Source organism: Phyllobates terribilis, unplaced genomic scaffold (genome assembly GCF_046119375.1).
Source record: "Phyllobates terribilis strain yellow unplaced genomic scaffold, ASM4611937v1 Scaffold_3__8_contigs__length_932513732, whole genome shotgun sequence".
NCBI lineage: Eukaryota > Metazoa > Chordata > Amphibia > Anura > Dendrobatidae > Phyllobates > Phyllobates terribilis.
Window position 1 is genome coordinate 300,273,506 of NW_027362763.1, and position 21,688 is coordinate 300,295,193.

General features: G+C 41.8%; 1 protein-coding gene across 5 annotated transcripts in view; it reads left to right on the forward strand.

Annotated features, from left to right (window-relative positions):
* NAALADL2 (N-acetylated alpha-linked acidic dipeptidase like 2) overlaps positions 1–21,688 on the forward strand; it is a 1,725,756-nt gene that overhangs the window by 1,554,986 nt on the left and 149,082 nt on the right. For all 5 annotated transcript variants that reach the window (XM_073674925.1, XM_073674926.1, XM_073674927.1 and 2 more), the window contains one exon: positions 3,374–3,569. In XM_073674925.1, coding sequence (XP_073531026.1) covers positions 3,374–3,569 — 196 coding nt within the window. The remainder of the gene's footprint in view (positions 1–3,373; positions 3,570–21,688) is intronic.

Sequence of the window (21,688 nt, forward strand, 5' to 3'; positions counted from 1 at the left end):
CTTTACCATCTGAGAAATTAAAGTAGTTCATCCACAACTACCACAAAAGACTTAAAGCTGTAATTAATAATAGAGGGGGCAATACACGGTATTAAGAACTGGGGTATGTGAACTTTTGATCAGGGTCATTTGGATGCTTTTGGTTGTCATTAAGATTTAAAAAGAGAAAGCACAGTAGTTTGTCAATAAATGATTTCACCCAACCAATAACCATGAGTGGAGAAAAAGTATTTTTTTTTTATCATTCATATTCTCTGAAACAAGGCCAAGAAAGGAAAAATTTTGCCGGGGTATGTAAACTTTTGAGCACAGCTGTATGTATATATATATATATATATATATATATATATATATATATATATATATATATATATATATATATATATATATATATATATATATATATATATATATATATATATTCACAGTTCCTAGAAATATTCATAGAACTACTTCTATAGCAAACTGCATTTTAGTACCATAAGTGAAAAGCAAATGTGCAATTTTCAAGTGAAGTCGTTCATTTTGCAATCTTCCCTTTTTAACTCTGCATCAAACTCCATAGAAACTACATAGAAACATGAACGATCAAAGGTTCCTTTAATATATTAACATTTATAAGTGCTAATTTATCATTATTAAATGTTGTAAAAATCTGAAAAGAATGTATAAATAAGTGTAAAAAATAATGTGCAAGATTATTGCCTACAAATGTATGAATTCCTGTACAACTACTGCTCTCATTAATCATTAGTTACACTAATGCTGACATTATGGAAAGTGAATGCTAAGTTGGACAGTTCCGTTTTATATGGTGATGAAATGCTCGAGGTCTTTTCTTACACTTAGTTTTCACCTAGGGGGATAATAAGCCATATTTTAAATACTAGTTAGACAGCACACTGAGGGTTACATTATATTGCATGTTTCCTTCAGGGAAAAAACTTACAAATTACTTTATTAAGCATAACATCTTTAAAGTTTACTGAATATAGCCCAAAGAAACATTTATAGTAATAGCAGATTTGTGACACCTCTTTCTAAATTCTATGTAAGCCACTCTTTACCTCACAGCCAGATAAGCTATAAATGTAGGAAAAATGCTGTAGCTAGTAGTTATGCATCCCAAGATGCAGATCACACAAGTAGTTTGCTTAGGGCCAATCTCATTAATATACTTATTTCTTCTATTTTACAATCTTATGTAACCATGCTGCAGGTAATTAGGTCAGCAGAATCTGCTGGTGTCTCCAGCATATCATTTAAAGATTAGTCAGTGCTCTCCGTGTTTTTTAGAGAGACTGAGATGTTCTTCTCGGAAACAATGCAGAAAAAACAAGACCACATCACACTTTATTGCTCAAATTATATCTATGTGGTATTTTGGATACGCTGGATCTAGTTTACACCTATTTTTCAAGATTTTATGTGATTTAATAATGTATGAAACATTTTTATTAAGACAAAAAGGTAAATAATATTTTGAGTTGGTGTGTCATCAGAACAGACAGCTTTATTTTGAATGCTTTAAAGGGGTTTTCCCAAGAACAAAAGTTGATTTTAATCAATAGATCTTGGAATAATTTTAAGTTCCACAATTGGATGAGTTTAAATAAAATGTTCCTGTGCTGAGATAATTTTGTAATTGTTTCCCTGTGTAATGGCTGTGTCTGACCGTGCAGGAACATGGTCTGATTATACCACATCTCCTGGGCAGGGGGGAAATAACAGACAATACAGGCATTACAGCAGGGGATCACAGATGTTTCTTTCTTTGAGGTAAAAAAATTCCCTGCCTGTTTTTAAACAATGTTTTACTTCAAAGAAAGAGTCAGCTGTGATTCCCTGCTGAAATGTCTGTATACTCTTTTGCTTCCTCCCCTGTCCAGGAGCTGTGGTATGATCAGATCATGTTCTGTACACAGTCAGACACAGCCATTTATACACAGCTCTTTCAAAGACAAGTCCAGCAATATCTTTACATAGAATCATAGAAAGTTAGAGTTGGAAGGAGCCTCCAGGGTCATCATGTCCAACCCTCTGCTCAATGCAGGAGTCACTAAACCATCTCAGACAGCTGTCTGTCCAGCCTCTGTTTAAGGACTTCCATTGAAGGAGAACTCCCCACCTCTTGTGGCAGCCTGTTCGACTCAGTGATCACCCTCACTGTCAAAATGTTTTTCTAATATTTAATCTGTATCATCTTCCTTTTAGTTTGATTCCATTGCTTCTCATGTTTCATGGCCAGTTCGCTCCTCCGTTACTGAGAAATAAGCATTTGATATGCTAATGAGGCTGTAGATCTGAAGCCTTGCCACTCCAGCTCTATTGCCTGCCCAGCGGCACCTCCTTCTGCTTGATTGATGGCTCCTTTTCCTGAAGTCACATAGCATATAGACTATCTGTCAAGCAGGAAGAGGCAGTGCTGGGTGGGGAATAAAGCCAGGGTAGCACATGCTTCAAATCTGTAGCCTCATTTGCATATCAAATTAAATGCTGATTTCTTAATAATAGACTGTCTAGGTAAAGTTATTACTGTACTTGTGTTTGAAAGTGATATATGCACGTATAAATAGTTTGTGGTATGAAATTTTGTTGACAGATTCCTTTTAAATGTCAGATGATAAAGGCAGAATATTAGTTGAAAATATTGTTGAAATAGGATATACAAATAAATGGGTAAAACATTATGCATTAGTCCAAATCAGTAACCCATGTTTATAGCTGTTCATGTTTAAAATGTACATTCTCTCTTTTTTTTTCCTCTTTACCTTTATTTAAGTTTTTGCAAAGTATTAAAATCTGCAGAACTAATCTTAGAAGCTCCAAGGACTTTGCCATTACATACTTTATTCTTCTGGACATACTTAGGGCCAAATTTAGTGCTGTGTCAAACCAGCTATTAACTGTGCTTTTATTTATTTGGAAAAATGGACTTCATTGTTTAGGGATACAATATATTTATTACTTTTATGCAGATCCTATTTCCTGCCTTATTAAAACTGAAGGCATTTTACCCCATAAATAAAGTTATTTAATATGAAACAGCATGTTAACATAATTTATAGGTGTTATCCTTTTACAGTGTTTCCATTTTGTTATCGGTGTAAATTCAACAATTTTATCACTGGATGTGCTGCGCCATGTAATTCAAAACACATAAAAACGTTCTCTTCTCATATTTCCAGAACAGCAACTATACATTTCTGTTACAAAATCTACATAAATCAAATATCTTTACTTGGGTAGGGAGTGTTATTTGTACATTTGAATATTCTGACCAAATAAATCTTGAATTATATTGGTATTACTAATCGGTTAATCTGAGAAATATTTAATGATAGTAATTGTTAATACTGTTATCTGATTTTAGGTGATGATATTCCTACTGATTTAATAGAAATGGCAAAGCATTTAAGAGAAACTGCACAATTGTTCCAATCTAATGAAATGAGGCCAGCAAATGACCCCAAAGAAAGGGACCCCATAAGAGTCAGAATGTTAAATGATATTTTACAAAATATGGAAAAGAACTTCCTGACTAGTTCCTCTCCTCCTGGATTTTTCAGGTAATAAACATTACACAATGTATTAAGTGAATTAATAGAATAAACTAAATCGAATCTTTTAACACACTACTGGTAAACTTTGCCACCTAATTGTCATTGGAAAGTGTAAAACTCAGCCAGCACCTTTGTTTTGCCTGTCCTTTACTACTGTTGTAATGTGCATCTATGATAGCTACGGTAACTCAACTACATCATTACCTCTTAAAGAAGACTCGCATCAAAATTTTTATTCTCTTAATATATTGCTATTATCATATTATATAGCAATGTGTTCTTAAAATAGCTCATTTTGCCCTTCTATGCAGCTAATTCTCCTGTTTTCCATTAGGTCTATGACATCACATAATTAAAAACTGACTAGCTGAATCCTTCTAAGCTCTATGTAGAAACAGGAAGTCTCTTTTCCTTCTATGAGTCATAAGTCTCTGCAAAACTCCCTGGCATAGGCGAGAAGTGCAGCATCTGGGTCCGGAGTTGAAGAGGGGAATGATTCATGCAAGGACAAGAGACTTCCTGTTTCTACATAGAGCAGAGAAAATAGAAGAATTAGCTGGATAGAAAGGCAAAATGAGCAATTGTAAGTACACAGTGCTATATAATATGATGATTGCAATATATTAAGAGGATAAAAACTTTGATGGCAGTGCTTCTTTAAAGAGCACCTGTCAGCAGGATTGTGCTTAGTAAACCACACACACTGTCAGGTGAGCGCCGTTATACTGAGTAAAATGATACCATTTGTTGATGAAATCTATCTAGTGGTTCTTTTACAATCTTTATTTTCATTTCTGACATAATGATAGGCATGTGCTCTGGTGCTCTCATTATGTATTCATGTATTCCTATCTCTGCCTTGTGACAGGTCACTGTGCTTTCAGTATTTGGGTGTCATACTGAAATTTGCATTCCCCCAAAATGGCCACAGCGGTCAGCGCATGTGCAGTAGCATCTCTCGTTTGCTGAGAGATGCTACTGCGCACGCGTGGGCGCCATTTTGCATTTGGAAATAGAATTTGGGTGTAGCAATATAGCACTGCGCATGTGCAGTAGCATCTCTCAGCAACCGAGAAATGCTACTGCGCAAGCGCGGGTGCCATTTGCTAGAGGAAAATGAAATTTCCCTGCAGCAATATGGCCCCCGCTGCTTGTGCAGTAGCATTTCTCAGTTGAAACCACGGCCATTTTGGGGGAATGTAAATTTCAATATGACACCCAAATTACACAGTCAGTATTTAAAACAGTAGGCAGCTCACTGAAAGCACAGTGACCTGTCATAAGGCAGAGATAGGCATACATAAATTCATAATGAGAGCAGCAGAGCACATGCACATCATTATGTCAGAAATGAAAATAAAGATTATAAAAGAACCACTGGATGGATTTAATCAACAAAGGTATCATTTTACTCAGTACAATGGCACCCACCTGACAGTGTGTGTGATTTACTAAGCACAATCCTGCTGACAGGACAAGGACAAGGCCTAATTTGGCTTTGTAGACTAAATATTAGTGATGAGCGAGCATGCTCACCACTGCTCGGTACTCGCCCGAGCATCTCAGTACTCGAGATGCTCGGAGCTCGCCGAGTACTTTCAATATGCTCGGGCGGGAGCACGGGTCCCCGTCCTGCATGTTTGGCGCTATTTAGAGCACCAATCATGCAGTAATTGTCTGCCACTCACTGTAATGTCACAGCCATGGTGGTTGTGGCATTACAGTGATTGCTCAAATTGATGGGAACAGTGCTCACAGTGAAACATGAAAAGCCGGCAATTCAGCAGCGGCATACACCGGTACCTGACAATTTAGAACAGAAAGAATAGAGCATCACACATAGATTAGATAGATATTATATATGTGACTGACATGTTTCTAAGTACAATGACAGTGTTGGTAACTGTACTTGTTATTTAGTGTTAAAATAAAGGATTTAGTAAAAAAAAAATAATAGTGTTTTCATGCACTGGTCTCTTTAAAAAAGCTGGCCGGCAATTCATCAGCGGCATACATCGGTACCCGACAAATTAGAAAAGAAAGAATACAGCATCACACATAGATTAGATAGATAGAAACATATCAGTCACAGATATAATAAGTACAGTGATAGTGTTGGTTACTGTATTTGTCATTTAGCATTAAAATAAAGGATTTATTAAAAAAAAAATTGGCATAGGGTTCCCCGTAATTTTAGTCTCTAGCGGAGGTTAAGCAGAAAGCTGGGGATGATGTTTGAAGCCTGGGATGGGGGTAATACCCACGGAGCTTCCCAGGCTACTAATATCAGCCCCCTGCTGAATACCTAGCCTTTACTAGCTATTAAAATGGGGGACCAGCGAAAAAAAAAATTACTTGGGGTCCCCCCTATTTTAATAGCTAGCAAAGGCTAGGCAGACAGCTGGGGGCAGATATTAATAGCCCAGGAAGAGTGCCATGAATATTGTCACCTCCCAGGCTAGAAATACCAGCCGTCAGCCGCCCCAGAAATGGCGCATCCATAGGATGCGCCAATTCTGGCACTTAGCCTCGCTCTTCCCACTGCCCTGTAGTGGTGGCAGTGGGGTAATAGGGCTGGGGTTGATGTCAGCTTATAATGCCAGCTGACATCAAGCCCAGGTTAGTAATGGAGAGGCGTCAATAAGACACCCCCATTACTAACCCCATAGTCAAAGTTCAAAAAACACAAACACCCAGAATAAAGTCATTTAATTGAAATAAACACACTATTTTTTAATGTTCTAAATTAAACCATACTTACCATCACGCCCATTCCAGCTGAAGCCAATGTCTTCTGCAATAAAAGTAAAATAATAAAGCAACCTCATCCTTACCTTTCCATGGTTCCCAAGACGGCTCCAGCTCTGCTACATTCACATGACAGGCTGGATCGCAGCCGAAAGCTGCCATCCAGCTTGCCATGCCGCAGACACTGAGAAGTGCAGGCATGCTTGCGCTCCTCAGTGTCTGGCTGTGACGGCATCCAGATGAGCCGAGTTCATTTCCAATGAACTCAGCTCACTTCATGCACGTCACTGACAGCGTGGGAGAATTCTCCTGCGCTCAGCGCTTGAGCAGGAGAATTCTCCCACGCTGGGATGGCATTGAGATGACAGGCTGGATCGCAGCTGAGCGCTGCCATCCAGCTTTTCATCCTTCAGAGACACTGCAGAGCGCAAGCATGCCTGCGCTCTGCAGTGTCTATGAAGGATGGCATGCTGGATGACAGCTCTCAGCTGCGATCCAACCTGTCATCTCAATGCCATCCCAGCGTGGGAGAATTCTCTTGCTCAAGCGCTGAGCGCAGGAGAAGTCTCCCACGCTGTCAGTGATGTGCATGGGGTGAGCTAAGTTCATTGGACATGAACTCGGCTCATCTGGATGTTGTCACTGCCAGACCCTGAGGAGCGCAAGCATGCCTGCGCTTCTCAGTGTCTGCAGCATGGCAAGCTGGATGGCAGCTTTCGGCTGCGATCCAGCCTGTCATGTGAATGTAGCAGAACTGGAGCCGTCCTGGGAACCATGGAAAGGTAAGGATGAGGTTGGTTTATTATTTTATTTTTATTGCAGGAGATCGTTGGCTTCAGCTGGAATGGGCGTGATGGTAAGTATGGTTTAATTTAGAACACTAAAAAATTGTATGTTTATTTCAATTAAAGGACTTTATTCTGGGTGTTTGTGTTTTTTTTTAACTTTGACTATGGGGTTAGTAATGGGGGTGTCTCATAGTCGCCTCTCCATTACTAACCTTGGCTTGATGTCAGCTGGCATTATAAGCTGACATCAACCCCAGCCCTATTACCCCACTGCCACCGCTAGAGGGCAGTGGGAAGAGCAAGGCTAAGTGCCAGAATTGGCGCATCCTAAGGATGCGCCATTTCTGGGGCGGCTGACTGCTGTTTTTTCTCGCCTGGGAGGGGGCCAATATTCATGGCACCCTTCCTGGGCTATTAATATCATCCCCCAGGTGTCTGCCTAGGCTTTGCTAGCTATTAAAATAGGGGGGACCCCACATCATTTTTTTTTTGGGTCCCTCATTTTAATAGCTAGTAAAGGCTAGGTATTCAGCTGAGGGCTGATATTAGTAGCCTCAGAAGCTCCGTGGGTATTACCCCCTTCCCAGGTTTCAAACATCTGCCCCAGCTGTCTACTTAACCTCCGCTAGAGACTAAAATTACGGGGAACCCCACGCCAATTTTTTTTTAATAAATCCTTTATTTTAACACTAAATGACAAGTACAGTAATCAACACTATCACTGTACTTATTATATATGACTGACATGTTTCTATCTATCTAATCTATGTATGATGCTCTATTCTTTCTGTTCAAAATTGTCGGGTACCGATGTATGCCGCTAATGAATTGCCGGCTTTTTTAAAGAGACGTGTGCATGAAAATCGCAGGGCACTATTGTGTTCCAATTGCCCTGCTATGTTTTTCATGCACCCTCCTATATACCCTGCCTGCCTGATGTTTAATTGAGCACCGATCCCATCGGTTTGGGCAATTTTTGACCTTCTGTAGACCTCCGGGGGGAACCACCAGAAAAATGCACGAGTTTCCCATAGACTTACATTGGGCTCGTTGCTCGGGTCGAGCACCCGAGTATTCCAATGTGCTGGACCCGAGCTTCGAGCAACCGAGCATTTTAAATATATATTTTTCAATTGCTTCATTTCAGAAGTAGAGATGAGCGGTGTTCGACTCGAACTGTTCGCCAATCTCAAATTCGAACTGTTTTGGGTGGTGTTCGAGTCGTTTGATGAACTCGAATGATTTGCTAAAAATTTGGCTGTTCGAGGATATGTTCGATAACTGTTCGTGCACCAAAAGCGTAACAGGATTTTTTCACAGTAATACTGTTAATCGATGTTAATAGACAGTTTCAGTGTAGAGGAGGCGGGGGGAGGGACAGGGGATGGATCTCTGCAGAAATAATGCTGATCTCCATTTTTTTTTTCTTTCCCGCATTTACAGTTGGGCGGTGCAGTCTGTCAGCCTATCAGCAGCGCAGACACGCGGCGAAGTGCATTTTTCACACAAGCAAGGGCATGTGTCATTGGCTGTGTATGTCACATGTCCTTGTCCTATAAGACGCAGCCATTTTCCCCATTGCCACGATTTTCTCACTGCTGCAGCTGAGTGTTAGACGACACCACTGCTGCTATGGGCGCTATACAGTATAACTGTGTGAATTGAGAGTGAATTTCCAGTTACATATAGAGATAGGTTTAGGGAGTAGGGACTAGTTCTAATTGCAGCTCTTTTGAGGGCTAGGTTACAGCAGTTCATAGCACTTTTTGCCAGGTAGGTCTGTGCCAGTGGTGTGCAAGTGTTTTTCAAAGCATTTGGCAAAATGTAGCTCAGCCAATCCTTTTGGGCCTGTAGCAGTGTCTGATAGTAAGTGGAGCAGCCCATCTAAAGCAAGCTACACCACCTGTGTATCTAATTCTAATTTTTTACTGCATCTAATCCAGTAAATCATTTTGGATATAGTAGCAGTGTCTGGTAGTCAGCGGAGAAGACCACCTGTGAAGGAAGCTACACCGCCTGTGTATCTAATTCAAATTTTTTACTGCATCTAACCCAGGAAATCATTTTGGGCCTAGTAGCAGTGTCTGGTAGTCAGCTGAGTAGCCAACCTGTGAAGGAAGCTACACTGCCTGTGTATCTAATTCTAATTTTTTACTGCATTTAACCCAGGAAATCTTTATGGGCCTACTAGCATTGTCTCGTAGTCAGCGGAGTAGCCCGCCTGTGAAGGAAGCTACACCGCCTGTGTATTTTTTTCTAATTTTTTACTGCATCTAACCCAGGAAATCATTTTGGGCCTAGTATTAGTGTCTCGTAATCAGCTTAGTAGCCCACCTGTGAAGGAAGCTACACCGTCTGTGTATCTAATTCTAATTTTTTACTGCATCTAATCCAGGAAATCTTTTTGAGGCTATAAGCAGTGTCTGGTAGTCAGCGGAGTAGCCCACCTGTGAAGGAAGCTACACCGCCTGTGTATCAAATTCTAATTTTTTACTGCATCTAACCAAGGAAATCCTTTTGGGCCTAGTAGCAGTGTCTGGTAGTCAGTGGAGTAGCCCATCTGAAGCAAGCTACACCACCTGTGTGTCTAATAACAATTTGTTACTGCATCTAACACAGGAAATCAATTTGGGCATAGTAGCAGTGTCTCGTAGTCAGCGGAATAGCCCACCTGTGAAGGAAGCTACACCGCCTGTGTATCTAATTCTATTTTTTTACTGCATGTAACCCAGGAAATCTTTTTGTGCCTAGTAGCAGTGTCTGGTAGTCAGCGGAGTAGCCCACCTGTGAAGGAAGCTACACCGCCTGTGTATCTTATTCTAATTTTTTACTGCATCTAACCCAGGAAATCTTTTTGGGCATAGTAGCAGTGTCTGGTAGTCAGCGGAGTAGCCCACCTGTGAAGGAAGCTACACTGCCTGTGTATCTAATACTAATTTTTTACTGCATATAACCCAGGAAATCTTTTTAGGCCTAGTAGCAGTGTCTTGTAGTCAGCGGAGTAGCCCACCTGTGAAGGAAGCTACACCGCCTGTGTATCTAATTCTAATTTTTTACTGCATCTAACCCAGGAAATCCTTTTGGGCCTAGTAGCAGTGTCTGGTAGTCAGTGGAGTAGCCCATCTGAAGCAAGCTACACCACCTGTGTATCTAATAACAATTTTTTACTGCATTTAACACAGTAAATCATTTTGGGCATACTGGCAGATTCTCGTAGTCAGCGGAGTAGCTCACCTGTGAAGGAAGCTACACCGCCTGTGTATCTAATTCTAATTTTTTACTGCATCTAACCCAGGAAATCTTTTTGGGCCTATTTGCAGTGTCTGGTAATCAGCAGAGTAGCCCACCTGTGAAGGAAGCTACACCGTCTGTTTATCTTATTCTAATTTTTTACTGCATTTAACCCAGGAAATCTTTTTGGGCCTGGTAGAAGTGTCTGGTAGTCAGTGGAGTAGCCCATCTGAAGCAAGCTACACCACCTGTGTATCTAATAGCAAATTTTTACTTCATCTAACCCAGTAAATCATTTTGGGCATAGTAGCAGTGTCTCATAGTCAGTGGAGTAGCCCACCTGTGAAGGAAGCCACACCGCCTGTGTATCTAATTCTAATTTTTTACTGCATCTAACCCAGGAAATCTTTTTGGGCAAAGTAACAGTGTCTGGTAGTCAGCGGAGTAGCCCACCTGTGAAGGAAGCTACACCGCCTGTGTATCTAATTCAAATTTTTTACTGCATCTAACCCAGGAAATTTTTTTAGGCCTAGTAGCAGTGTCTCAAGTCAGTGGAGTAGCCCACCTGTGAAGGAAGCTACACCGCCTGTGTATCTAATTCTAATTTTTTACTGTATCTAACCCAGGAAATCTTTTAGGGCCTAGTAGCAGTGTCTGGTAGTCAGTGGAGTAGTCCATCTGAAGCAAGCTACACCACCTGTGTATCTAATAACAATTTTTTACTGCATTTAACCCAGTAAATCATTTTGGGCATTGTAGCAGTTTCTCATAGTCAGCAGAGTACCCCACCTGTGAAGGAAGCTACACCGCCTGTGTATCTTATTCTAATTTTTTACTGCATTTAACCCAGGAAATCCTTTTGGGCCTAGTAGAAGTCTCTGGTAGTCAGTGGAGTAGCCCATCTGAAGCAAGCTACACCACCTGTGTATCTAATAACAATTTTTTACTGCATCTAACCCAGGAAATCCTTTTCGGCATAGTAGCAGTGTCTCGCAGTCAGCGGAGTAGCCCATCTGTGAAGGAAGCTACACCACCTGTGTATCTAATAAAATTGTTTTACTGAATCAGTCCCAGCCATTCCTTTTGGGCTAGTACAACAGTTGGGCCACTCAGATATGCTTGGTTTCCATCCATCGTTTTTTGTGCAAACAACTACAGAGTTGCCAATTAGTTAACCACCAAAATGAGTGGCCTGCTGCTGGTGGAAAGGGGAATAGGCATGTTGGAAAGGGAAAAAATGGTTGTGTCCGTGGGGTAGGTGGTAAAGCAACAGTAACATCAGTAGAAGAAATACCATTTTCCAGCCAAACTAAGATGTCTACTTCTTTTCGTGGACAATGTGATATGATCCCTTTGTTACGGACACGCTCGTCGCTACAAATTACAGATGAGGCACAAAAACAGCAGGTGCTTCAACGGATATCAAGTGCTCCTTCAAGTGGGCTCTCCTCCACCTCAACTTCAACATCACAAATACTCCAGTCCTCAGAGGTGTCACCCCAATCGCACTTGCTTCCTCACAGCTCCCAAGTCTCCAGCTGCCCGTCTGAGTATGGGGTAACACAGATGGTTGAGTCTGCACAGCTGTTTACTCATACTATAGCCTGGGAATCAAAGGTCTGCTCCAGAGCTTCTGTAAATCCAGACGAGGAAATCATCTGCACTGATGCGCAGAATGTTTATGAGTCGGATCCCGGCCCAGATGAAGAAGGTTCTTAGCATAATGTAGACCCTCATTCCCAAACTTTAACTCCTGTTGGTGGAGACAATGAGGAAGATGATGATGAGACTCAAATACCTGACTGGAGCGACAACTTGACATTTCGGTCAGGGCAGGAAGAGGTTGGCTCTGAGGATGACGGGTGTGAGAACACACAGGGTGATGATGACGAGGTTGGAGATCCCACTTACTGTCAACCCACAGTCAGCCAGTCGATGAGGTCAGCAGAGGAGGTGGAGGAGGATGCTAGTGACAATGAGGTTAGGTTGCGCCTTCCTGGACAGAGATGGAGTACTGGAAGCACGTCAACAACTGCATCCTCAACCACAACGCTGCCTCTGACCACAAGTCGTGGTGGCTCTTCAGGTCGCATGGGCTCTAAGCCTTGCATAGCCTGGGCTTTTTTGAGATCGCAAAGGATGACCCAACTCATGTTATCTGTAACATTTGTCACCAAAAGCCAAGTAGAGGCCGAAAAATCCATAGTTTGAGTACTTCATGCGTGAACTGTCACATGGATATGAAGCATAAGTTGCAGTGGGAAGCTCACTGTGCTACAATGCGGCCTAGCGGGCCAGGCCAAGCAACGTCTGCCCCATCTTGTGCATCCGTGGCCTTTTCATCCTCTGTTACTGGGGGGACAGCAGTCACACTTGTTTTTGGACGCAGACCTGCCACCTCTTCACCCGCAACAGCCAGTGTGATTGGCAGGTCGCCAGTTCATTTGGATGTGGAAACACCAGCTGGTGTTGCTCGCTCTCCGACATCGAGAGCACCACCTTTGGATCAAGGCAACATATCAAGTCCACCTGCATCTTCCTCACAGACTGGCAGTTTGCCTGGGTCACCCTGCTCAAACCCATCAAAGCACAACAGCAAGCCCTCGGTCCCTCAGATGTGGACAAGTAAAAGACCATTTTCTCCTAGCCATGACAAAGCTAAGAGGTTGAATTTCACCCTCTGCAAGCTGTTGGCTACAGAAATGCTGCATTTCCGCCTGGTGAACACAGAGGATTTTCAAGTCCTTATGTCCATCGCAGTGCCCCAGTACCAGATGCCCAGTCGCCACTACTTCTCAAAGAAACCTGTGCCTGTGCTACACCAGCATGTCGCAAACAACATCACCGCTTCCTTGAGAAACTCTGTGTGTGACAGGGTGCATTTCACCACAGACTCTTGGACGAGTAGGCATGGACAGGGGCGTTACATGTCGCTGGCTGGGCACTGGGTAACTATTGTAACAGCAGGACAAGGGGCTGCTGCCTAAGTCTTGCCATCCTCACGAGTTGTGCGTCAATCCTCTTTATCTAGAAGTTCCTCCACTGCTTCTGCCTCCTCAACCTCCTCTCGGTTCTCCACCTGCACCCAAAGCCTGTCTGGTAATGCCACCCGCGTTCTAACTGCGCCGAAGGAATCCTGCACACCTCTTTACTATGCTGGCAGCAGGGCTCAATGGCATCAGGCGGTGTTTACTTTGAAATGTCTGGGAAATGTGAGTCACACAGCTGAGGAGTTGTGGTCAGCTCTGGAGACCGAGTTTCAAGAATGGTTGTCTCCACTGAACCTGCAGCCAGAGAAGGACGTGTGCGACAATGTAGCAAACCTGGGTGCGGCCCTTCGCCGGGGCAATGTCACACACGTGCCTTGTATGGCTCACGTGTTGAACCTAGTTGTCCAGCAATTTTTAGCCCACTATCCTGGACTAGATAACTTTCTGCAGAGGGCACGGTCGCTGTGCGCTCACTTCTGCCGTTTGCATCCCAAAGCTCAATGACTTACATCTCTACAGAAGTCGTTGGGCCTGCCAGTTCACCGGCTGAAATGCGATGTGCCGACAAGATGGAATTCAACTCTGCACATGTTGCAGCGACTGTGGCTGCACCGACGAGCCCTGGTGCAATACGTTATGACGTATAGCCTGGGCCAGCGAGATCCAGAGGTGGGGCAAATCACGCTACAGGAGTGGTCTCAGATCAGGGACCTATGCACCCTGCTGCACAGTTTTGAAATGGCGACGAAGATGTTTAGTTCTGACGATGCCATTATCAGCATGACTATTCCGGTCATTTACATGCTGGAGCATGCTTTAAACAGTATTTGGTGTCAGGTGGTGGGACAAGAGGAGGGGGAGGAAGTACAGGAGGAGTCATATGCCGAAGGGTTAACATCTCCAAGGTCCAGACGGTCGGCAGCACCAAGGCGGCAGGCATGCGAGGGTGGGGGAGAGGGATTAACGAGGGCACATGGTAGCAGCCAAACTGTTGAGGAAGGTGCAGGAGCCGAGGAAGAAGTGGAGTATGAACTGGCGATGGGCATGGAAACTCATCAGATGAGGTAGACCTTGATCACATTTCTGTTGTGCGAGGTTGGGGTGAGAGGGCAGAGGAAGGAAGCATGATTCTTACCTCGCCACCAACACAACAAGGACTTGGTCCTCCTGGATGCACAAGACCCATGAGTGCCTTCTTGCTGCATTACCTGCAACATGACCCTCGGATTGTCAGAATTCAAAGTAATCCCGACTACTGGGTTGCCACACTTTTAGATCCCGGTACAAAAGTAAATTTGCCGAAATTATTCCTGCCATAGAAAGGGATTCACCCATGCAGGAGTATCAGCAGAGGCTGTTACAGAATCTTACATCTGCTTTTCCACAAAACACCAATGGTGCACGTAGTGAATCTCACAGTTCTAACTTGCCAACCGTGGGACTGTCGAGTCTTCATCACTCAAACCGTAACAGTAACACCGTATCTGCTGGTAACATCAATTTTGTGGAATCGTTTCACCAATTTTTTAGACCATCCTTTGCAAGGCCACAGGAGACAAGAAGTCTGACACATAGTTAACGCCTAGAGAGTATGGTACAGGAGTATCTCCAAGTGAACATCGAAGCCATGACTGTGTCACTGAACCCTTGCTCATTTTGGGATTCCAATCTGTAAAAATGGCCTGAGCTCGCCACTCACGCCTTGGAGATCTTGTCGTGCCCCGCAGCCAGCGTTCTCTCTGAACGTGTGTTCAGCGCTGCTGGTGGTGTGCTGACAGATAAGCGCATGCGGCTGTCCACTGAGAATATAGACAGACTCTCGTTCATAAAGATGAACAAATCATGGATCCGCAAGGACTTTTCTACCCCTGTGTCATCCTAGGGAGACTAAAAGCTCGAGGATTTTGGAAAATCACCTCACCAAGCATTTTAAGCAACTCTGGGGCAATTGATGCCACTTAAGTGGTGTCTGTGCCACAATTTTGGGAAAAAATGGAGACTCTTTTTGGAGTCCCCTTGCTGTGTTTTACATGACGTTGGCATCATCAATTCCAGGTGGGTCAGGTCGCTCCCCCCCCTTTTAACCGTAAGAAACTGCATACACTATGGCTTGGGGTAACGCAGATGGTTGAGTCTGCAGAGCTGTTTACTCATACTATAGCCTGGGAATCAGAGGTCTGCTCCAAAGCTTCAGTGTCTGCTAGTCAGCGTAGTAGCCCAGCTGTGAATCAAGCTACACCGCCTGTGTATCTAATAAAATTTTTTTACTGCATCTAACCCAGCCAATTATTTTGGGCTAGTAGCAGTGTCTCGTAGTCAGCAGTAGAGATGAGCGTTGTTCTACTCGAACTGTTCGCCAATCTCAAATTCGAGCTGTTTTGGGCGGTGTTCGAGCCGTTCGGCGAACACGAACAATTTGAGAAAAATTCGGCTGTTCGAGGTTATGTTCGATAACTGTTCGTGCACCAAAATCATAACTGGATTTTTTCTCAGTAATGATGAAAATTAATGTTAATACGCAGTTTGAGTGTACAGCGGGGTGGGGGGAGGGGCAGGGGATGGATCTCTGCAGGAACAATGAAGATCTCCATTTTTTTTTCTCTTTCCCGCATTTACAGTGGGGAGGTGCAATCTGTCAGCCTATCAGCAGCGCACACACGGAGCGAAGTGCTTTTTTTCACACAAGCAAGGGCATGTGTCATTGGCAGTGTATGTCACATGTCCTTGCCCTATAAGACCAAGCCATTTTCCCCGTTGCCACCATTTTCTCACTGCTGCAGCTGCGTGTTAGATGGCACCGCTGTTGCTGTGTGCGCTATACCTTGTTAATTTCAAGCCAATTTTCGCACAAATCTACAGATAGCTTGGGAGTAGGGAATAGTTGTGATTGCAGTCCTTTTAAGGACTAGGTTACAGCATTTCCTATGACTTTTATCAGGCAGGTCTGTGCTCTTAAATAGATAGGTTGTGGGAGTAAAGACTAATAGTAATTGGAGTCCTTTTCAGGACTAGGTTACATCAGTTCCTATCAGTTTTTGCCAGGCAGGTCTGTGCCAGTGCTGTGCAAGTTTTTTTCACAGCATTTGGCTGAATCTAGCAAAGCTAATCCTTTTTGGCCTATTGCAGAGTGTGTTAGTCAGTGGAGTAGCCTATCTGTGTTGCAAGATATACCACCTGTGTATAGAATACCAATTTTTTTACTGCACCTAGTGAAGTAAAATCTTTTGGGCATAGCATGATTCTATTAGTCCATCTATACTGACCTCCATCAGGTTGCAAATTGAATATAATTTTTTTCTGCATCTAGCTCTGAAAAAATATTGGGCTTCTAGCTGTGTGTGGGACTTGTTGTATTAGTCCATCTATACTGACCTCCATCAGGTTGCAAACTGAATATATTTTTTTCTGCATCTACCTCTGAAAAAATATTGGGCTTCTAGCTGTGTGTGGGACTTGTTCTATTAATCCATCTATACAGACCTCCATCAGGTTGCAAACTGAATATATTTTTTTCTGCATCTACCTCTGAAAAAATATTGGGCTTCTAGCTGTGTGTGGGACTTGTTGTATTAGTCCATCTATACTGACCTCCATCAGGTTGCAAATTAAAAATAATTTTTATCTGCATCTACAGTACCTCAGAAAAAATATTTGGGCTTCTAGCTGTGTGTGGGACTTGTTCTATTAGTCCATCTATACTGACCTCCATCAGGTTGCAAATTGAATATTATTTTTATCTGCATCTAGCTCTGAAAAAATATTTGGACTTCTAGCAGTGTGTGGGACTTTCTCTATTAGTCCATCTATACTGACCTCCATCAGGTTGCAAATTAAAAATAATTTTTATCTGCATCTACCTCTGAAAAAATATTTGGCCTTCTAGCTGTGTGTGGGACTTGTTCTATTAATCCATCTATACAGACCTCCATCAGGTTGCAAACTGAATATATTTTTTTCTGCATCTACCTCTGAAAAAATATTGGGATTCTAGCTGTGTGTGGGACTTGTTGTATTAGCCCATCTATACTGACCTCCATCAGGTTGCAAACTGAATATATTTTTTTCTGCATCTACCTCTGAAAAAATATTGGGCTTCTAGCTGTGTGTGGGACTTGTTCTATTAATCCATCTATACAGACCTCCATCAGGTTGCAAACTGAATATATTTTTTTCTGCATCTACCTCTGAAAAAATATGTGGCCTTCTAGCAGTGTGTGGGACTTTCTCTATTAGTCCATCTATACTGACCTCCATCAGGTTGCAAACTGAATATAATTTTTTTCTGCATCTAGCTCTGAAAAATTATTTGGCCTTCTAGCAGTGTGTGGGACTTTCTCTATTAGTCCATCTATACTGACCTCCATCAGGTTGCAAATTCAAAATAATTTTTTGTCTGCATCTAGCTCTGAAAAAATATTGGGCTTCTAGCTGTGTGTGGGACTTAAAACCAAGCAATGTGAACTGAGGTCTAAGATGGTAGACATGCAAGAAATAGGTGCATGTTCACACTAGAAAAATGAAGCAAAACCTACAAAAGACAAAAATATATCTCATACCCTACCATCATTATATATAAATGTAAAGCAAAGTTGCATAATAAATATAGGGTACTTAGTGAACTATTTTTGATCAAAAGAGTATACAAGCCGTCCCACCAGCGGCAAGGTGACCCTAAATTGGGACGGTACCTATACTGCCTATATTAAAAACCTTACTGTATATCAAAGTTGAAGTAATGCATATAAAAGGGTAGACAAATAGGACCGGGTCCCAACTCCAGACCACCTAGGCCCGTGGTAAGCTACATATATACTAATCAGCTCAACAAAGGGGATGCCACACCCTTAAATTGCACAGAATGCAAACAAGACAAAAAACCAAGCAATGTGAACTGAGGTCTAAGATGGTAGACATGCAAGAAATAGGAGCATGTTCACACTAGCAAAAAGAAGCAAAACCTACAAAAGACAAAAATATATCTCATACCCTACCATCATTATATATAAATGTAAAGCAAAGTTGCATAATAAATATAGGGTACTTAGTGAACTATTTTTGATCAAAAAAAGTATACAAGCCGTCCCACCAGCGGCAAGGTGACCCTAAATTGGGACGGTACCTATACTGCCTATATTAAAAACCTTACTGTATATCAAAGTTGAAGTAATGCATATAAAAGGGTAGACAAATAGGACCGGGTCCCAACTCCAGACCACCTAGGCCCGTGGTAAGCTACATATATACTAATCAGCTCAACAAAGGGGATGCCACACCCTTAAATTGCACAGAATGCAAACAAGACAAAAAACCAAGCAATGTGAACTGAGGTCTAAGATGGTAGACATGCAAGAAATAGGAGCATGCTCACACTAGCAAAAAGAAGCAAAACCTACAAAAGACAAAAATATATCTCATACCCTACCATCATTATATATAAATGTAAAACAAAGTTGCATAATAAATATAGGGTACTTAGTGAACTATTTTTGATCAAAAAAAGTATACAAGCCGTCCCACGAGCGGCAAGGTGACCCTAAATTGGGATGGTACCTATACTGCCTATATTAAAAACCTTACTGTATATCAAAGTTGAAGTAATGCATATAAAAGGATAGACAATTAGGACCGGGTCCCAACTCCAGACCACCTAGGCCCGTGGTAAGCTACATATATACTAATCAGCTCAACAAAGGGGATGCCACACCCTTAAATTGCACAGAATGCAAACAAGACAAAAAACCAAGCAATGTGAACTGAGGTCTAAGATGGTAGACATGCAAGAAATAGGAGCATGTTCACACTAGCAAAAAGAAGCAAAACCTACAAAAGACAAAAATATATCTCATACCCTACCATCATTATATATAAATGTAAAGCAAAGTTGCATAATAAATATAGGGTACTTAGTGAACTATTTTTGATCAAAAAAAGTATACAAGCCGTCCCACCAGCGGCAAGGTGACCCTAAATTGGGACGGTACCTATACTGCCTATATTAAAAACCTTACTGTATATCAAAGTTGAAGTAATGCATATAAAAGTGTAGACAAAAAGGACCGGGTCCCAACTCCAGACCACCTAGGCCCGTGGTAAGCTACATATATACTAATCAGCTCAACAAAGTGGATGCCACACCCTTAAATTGCACAGAATGCAAACAAGACAAAAAACCAAGCAATGTGAACTGAGGTCTAAGATGGTAGACATGCAAGAAATAGGAGCATGTTCACACTAGCAAAAAGAAGCAAAACCTACAAAAGACAAAAATATATCACATACCCTACCATCATTATATATAAATGTAAAGCAAAGTTGCATAATAAATATAGGGTACTTAGTGAACTATTATTGATCAAAAAAAGTATACAAGCCGTCCCACCAGCGGCAAGGTGACCCTAAATTGGGACGGTACCTATACTGCCTATATTAAAAACCTTACTGTATATCAAAGTTGAAGTAATGCATATAAAAGGGTAGACAAATAGGACCGGGTCCCAACTCCAGACCACCTAGGCCCGTGGTAAGCTACATATATACTAATCAGCTCAACAAAGGGGATGCCACACCCTTAAATTGCACAGAATGCAAACAAGACAAAAAACCAAGCAATGTGAACTGAGGTCTAAGATGGTAGACATGCAAGAAATAGGAGCATGTTCACACTAGCAAAAAGAAGCAAAACCTACAAAAGACAAAAATATATCTCATACCCTACCATCATTATATATAAATGTAAAACAAAGTTGCATAATAAATATAGGGTACTTAGTGAACTATTTTTGATCAAAAAAAGTATACAAGCCGTCCCACGAGCGGCAAGGTGACCCTAAATTGGGATGGTACCTATACTGCCTATATTAAAAACCTTACTGTATATCAAAGTTGAAGTAATGCATATAAAAGGATAGACAAATAGGACCGGGTCCCAACTCCAGACCACCTAGGCCCGTGGTAAGCTACATATATACTAATCAGCTCAACAAAGGGGATGCCACACCCTTAAATTGCACAGAATGCAAACAAGACAAAAAACCAAGCAATGTGAACTGAGGTCTAAGATGGTAGACATGCAAGAAATAGGAGCATGTTCACACTAGCAAAAAGAAGCAAAACCTACAAAAGACAAAAATATATCTCATACCCTACCATCATTATATATAAATGTAAAGCAAAGTTGCATAATAAATATAGGGTACTTAGTGAACTATTTTTGATCAAAAAAAGTATACAAGCCGTCCCACCAGCGGCAAGGTGACCCTAAATTGGGACGGTACCTATACTGCCTATATTAAAAACCTTACTGTATATCAAAGTTGAAGTAATGCATATAAAAGTGTAGACAAAAAGGACCGGGTCCCAACTCCAGACCACCTAGGCCCGTGGTAAGCTACATATATACTAATCAGCTCAACAAAGTGGATGCCACACCCTTAAATTGCACAGAATGCAAACAAGACAAAAAACCAAGCAATGTGAACTGAGGTCTAAGATGGTAGACATGCAAGAAATAGGAGCATGTTCACACTAGCAAAAAGAAGCAAAACCTACAAAAGACAAAAATATATCACATACCCTACCATCATTATATATAAATGTAAAGCAAAGTTGCATAATAAATATAGGGTACTTAGTGAACTATTATTGATCAAAAAAAGTATACAAGCCGTCCCACCAGCGGCAAGGTGACCCTAAATTGGGACGGTACCTATACTGCCTATATTAAAAACCTTACTGTATATCAAAGTTGAAGTAATGCATATAAAAGGGTAGACAAATAGGACCGGGTCCCAACTCCAGACCACCTAGGCCCGTGGTAAGCTACATATATACTAATCAGCTCAACAAAGGGGATGCCACACCCTTAAATTGCACAGAATGCAAACAAGACAAAAAACCAATCAATGTGAACTGAGGTCTAAGATGGTAGACATGCAAGAAATAGGAGCATGTTCACACTAGCAAAAAGAAGCAAAACCTACAAAAGACAAAAATATATCTCATACCCTACCATCATTATATATAAATGTAAAGCAAAGTTGCATAATAAATATAGGGTACTTAGTGAACTATTTTTGATCAAAAAAAGTATACAAGCCGTCCCACCAGCGGCAAGGTGACCCTAAATTGGGACGGTACCTATACTGCCTATATTAAAAACCTTACTGTATATCAAAGTTGAAGTAATGCATATAAAAGGGTCGACAAATAGGACCGGGTCCCAACTCCAGACCACCTAGGCCCGTGGTAAGCTACATATATACTAATCAGCTCAACAAAGGGGATGCCACACCCTTAAATTGCACAGAATGCAAACAAGACAAAAAACCAAGCAATGTGAACTGAGGTCTAAGATGGTAGACATGCAAGA